Here is a 4019-nt window from a genome sequence, read left to right as displayed (position 1 = left end):
TTTTTAATAATAAAATCATATATGATCCTAACACCAACATGATTGCTATTTTAACAAAATTGCTTTTACTTTTTGTAAAAAAAAAAAAATCAAAAGCACCAAACCTTGAGAAATGAAAATGTAATTTACCCATTAAATAACGACTAATATATTTTAGTGGGTAGAAATTGAAATCCAATTAAAGCGGGATCTTTGGACAGATATTCTGTGGCGAGAGTTGATTTTATATTATTATATTTCATTTTTATTTTTCCAGGCTCACCACGCTCGACAAGTAACCGAAACTGGTTTTGTTGCTTCCCATTCTCTGTTCCCCTTCTACCCCAAAACCCTACGCTCTTCTCTCAAAATGGAATAGATTGTAGGAGAGACAGAGATAGGGCGTACACCTAGAGGTAAAGGGAGATACATATTGATGTACAAACGTACATACACACACACCCCATCATGTTTGTATATTATTTTCCATTATTGGTATTTAAAGGCTTTAAAAAGTTGAAATCTTTTTAAAAAGCCATTCTTTTAAAACCGGTGGTGAGTTATATTACACATTGTGTTATAGAAAAAGATCTTTCTTCAACCTACCTTTTGGCCAATACACCGAAAAGGTGAGGTGTTTATGATTGATTTGAGTTTGATTGAGTACAGAAATACAGAGCGTAAGGTTTTTTAAATTCTTTTGATTCGAGGATATTTTTATATTATCGCGCAAATTTTGGGGTTTAGGGCAGAATCAATCAAGTAATCTCTCTCGCACTCTCACTTCCTGGACTGAATTTTGTTATTTGATATTTTCTCCATTTTTAATGGAGGAAATATCATCTGATAATATCCATGGACTTATTCTTGCTCTTGCATCAAGTATATTTATTGGGTCTAGCTTTATTATCAAGAAAAAAGGTCTCATGAAAGCTGGTGCTTCAGGAACCAGAGCAGGTTCCATTCTTGTTCTTGTTCTTTTTTAGACTATTGTGTTTGTATACAGGTGTATATAAAATTATAAATGGAATTTATCTTATATTGAATAAGTTGCACATCCTTGATCACGAATCATTGTTAATCCGAAACCCTAGTTTAATCTTTCTGTAGGTAAATAACTAAATATCAAATCCTAATACCATATATGTTAAGAGTAGATGTTTAATATTCATTCAATCAAAAAATTACTTAATTTTGCTTAATGTAAAATGAAATTGAATACATTTTAGAATATAAAAAAACTCATTGAAATAGGGAATCTGTTTCAGGTTCAGGAGGCCACTCATACTTGAAGCAACCAATGTGGTGGGTTGGGATGATTAGCAGTAAGTACTGATTTAATCCCAATTGTCTTTCATTTCTCTCTAAATACATTAATCTTTTAATAAAATCATGTCTTTTTTGAAGTTGAATGACAATATGAGACTATGAAATTGCAGTGATTTTAGGCGAAATAGCAAACTTTGCAGCATATGCATTTGCCCCTGCTATTCTTGTTACCCCTTTGGGAGCTCTAAGCATAATTGTCAGGTTAGTTTTTTGCAAATGATAAGAGTTTTTGCAATTTGGATATTTTTTAAGAGATTATGAGAAGGCTTTGGTTGATGCAAAGATGACATTTTTATGTGTTTTTATGTAATGAATGCAGTGCAGTGTTAGCCCATTACTTTTTGGATGAACGAATGCATATATTTGGTGTTGTAGGGTGTGCACTCTGCTTAGTGGGGTCCACAACGATTGTGTTGCATGCTCCACACGAGACACTAATTAGTTCAGTCAAACAAGTGTGGTATTTTGCAACTGAGCCAGGTATGCTTAATGGGTTAAGCACTTAATCTTGACAACTATATAATCACTCTTTCTTTTTTACTTAATCTTGACATAATGACTTAATGGATTGTAAGGATAAAGTGGTCATTTTTTTGATTGGTGTAAACAGGTTTTTTGGTCTATGCTTCCATTGTAGTGGTTGTTGTTGGGATACTCATTTACCATTATGAGCCACGTTATGGGCACACACATCTAGTGATATATGTTGGAATCTGCTCTCTTATGGGCTCATTAACGGTTTGTTTTTTGTTTATCTTTTTTATTTTTTTTTTTCGTGCTCTCATTAGGGTTTTAAAATGTAGGTTATGTGTGTGAAAGCAGTGGGGATTGCCATTAAGCTATCGTTTTCAGGACATAATCAGTTCATATACTTCGAAACATGGTTTTTCACCTTGCTACTTCTTGCTTTCTGTCTTATGCAACTAAACTATTTGAACAAGGTACGCACGTTTGTCGAATTAAAAATTGTTATTATAGTGCATACTCTAGTTGAAAATCTTTGATTGGTTTTATGAAATCTTGATGTTTATTTATAAATTGGGAATATTTATTTTCAGGCACTAGATACGTTTAATACAAATGTGGTTTCTCCGGTGTACTATGTCATGTTTACTACCCTCACCATTCTCGCTAGCATAATCATGTTCAAGGTATTCCTGATTCTCCATTTTGTTACACATGACAATACAGACGCCCTTGTACTGCTTTTGACATACATTGGACTGAGACTGGGGCCAAATTGTAACTTTTATCTGTGCAAAAGACGTAAATGTCGTCCTGATCTTCATCATCGAAAATAACCCTAAAAAAGGTTGACACAGGTATTGATGTCAATAGGACAAATTGTTAGTTTTTGTCCCACACAAAAAGGTTGGTGGGACATGGGCTTTTGTCTATGTAAAAAGACGTAAATGCCTTCCATTTTAGTAAAACTTTATGATTAGGTTTTGTGGTGGTGTTGGCATGATGACAGGACTGGGACAATCAGAGTGGGGCCCAGATTGCAACGGAGCTTTGTGGTTTTGTGACAATTCTATGTGGGACTTTTCTTCTTCACAAAACTAAGGATATGGCCATGGTGGGTTCACATCCACAGGTCACAACTGCAGACACAAACTCCAGACAGCTGGAACTTTGACATAGAGAGAGGCTAGAGGAGAGAGGATTATTGTTAATACTTAATAGTAACGGATTAGAAAATTTATAGAAGTGGGAAGAGTGTTACAAATTGGTTATAAATTATCTTCAGGGAGGCCAACATTCTTTGATTATGATTTTATACTAGAATTTGTAAATGATATTTTTTTTTACTATATTGATTATATAAGTGTCTCAAAACCCCAACGTAAAGAGTTCGTCCTTTTGAATTCTTTGTGTCGCAGAGAAATCTTTACTCAGTATTTGGCAAGCTTTATGGGATTAAGTACTATTTATGTCATCGATTTTTAGGGCTGTTGCAATGAGGTGAGATTTTATCAAGATCATAGAAAACATAGCTTTAAGTGTAAAGTACAATTTTCGTCCCTATGCTTCACCGGTTTTTGCTGGTTTTGTCCAAGTTCAATTTTTGTTCATTTTCCTTTTTAATTTTTTAAATTAATATTTTTCCCTTTTTTTCTCCCTAGTCGAAGTGAAGAACTCCCCGACCCTTACCCTTGACACAAAATTGGTGTTGCACCTTCCATTTATCTCTTGTATCTTTGCTCCCTTTTTTGATTAACAAATTTATAAATTAAACCTTAATCTAGTAATAAAATTAAAAATAAATAAATTAATTTGAACTACATCTTCTAACCGGGTCAAGATTATCATAAATGTAATTCATCAAGAAGAGAGCACCAATTGTATAAAGTTAAGCTCATAACAAGAAACAATTTGCATAAGCAACAAGTGAATACAATGGCAACATGTATAGGCATCATTTGTGTCTTGTAGCACCCCATAGAGATGCATAGACATCATTGTCTCATTGATGACAATAACTTTCCAGGAATGAGCATGTTGCTCGGTAGATTTAAAGGTTGTGTTAGAGTTGTTAAGAGATGGGTTTTGAATATTAGTTGATGGTTATGGTTTGTCTTTCGTGGAAAAGTGAAAGTAAATTACAAAATAATATATGGAATGTGTTTTATAGCCTTAGTTTTGCATGAATGAGCCTGTAAACTCATTACATGTTGTGTTGGTTGTTGGAAATATGTTATATATTGTTT

The 4019-nt window shown here is 33.6% G+C and overlaps 1 protein-coding gene across 2 annotated transcripts; it reads left to right on the top strand.

Annotated features, from left to right (window-relative positions):
- The first annotated feature begins 248 nt into the window (after positions 1 to 248).
- LOC111912057 (probable magnesium transporter NIPA1) lies at positions 249 to 3153 on the top strand. 2 transcript variants are annotated; one of them, XM_023907811.3, is made up of 8 exons: positions 249 to 395; positions 1248 to 1304; positions 1419 to 1509; positions 1628 to 1788; positions 1919 to 2046; positions 2112 to 2249; positions 2367 to 2459; positions 2783 to 3153. In XM_023907811.3, exons 2-8 carry the CDS (start codon positions 1280 to 1282, stop codon positions 2945 to 2947), a joined length of 801 nt encoding a protein of 266 aa, XP_023763579.1. In that variant the 5' UTR covers positions 249 to 395; positions 1248 to 1279; the 3' UTR covers positions 2948 to 3153. The 2 variants fall into 2 exon arrangements, with proteins under 2 accessions (XP_023763579.1, XP_023763578.1); XM_023907810.3 differs by having other exon boundaries at positions 249 to 936.
- The last annotated feature ends 866 nt before the right edge of the window (positions 3154 to 4019 follow it).

This window comes from Lactuca sativa, chromosome 6 (genome assembly GCF_002870075.4).
Source record: "Lactuca sativa cultivar Salinas chromosome 6, Lsat_Salinas_v11, whole genome shotgun sequence".
Taxonomy (NCBI): Eukaryota; Viridiplantae; Streptophyta; class Magnoliopsida; order Asterales; family Asteraceae; genus Lactuca; species Lactuca sativa.
This window is presented reverse-complemented; position numbering and strand designations above follow the sequence as displayed.

What these genes read in the sequence shown, in the direction of transcription:
- LOC111912057 (XM_023907810.3), top strand. Translation starts at nt 807, where the DNA reads ATGGAGGAAATATCATCTGATAATATCCATGGACTTATTCTTGCTCTT. An exon ending in GTATTTTGCAACTGAGCCAG is followed by an intron (nt 1,789 to 1,918) that starts GTATGCTTAATG and finishes TGGTGTAAACAG; the next exon opens with GTTTTTTGGTCTATGCTTCC. An exon ending in CTAGCATAATCATGTTCAAG is followed by an intron (nt 2,460 to 2,782) that starts GTATTCCTGATT and finishes GCATGATGACAG; the next exon opens with GACTGGGACAATCAGAGTGG.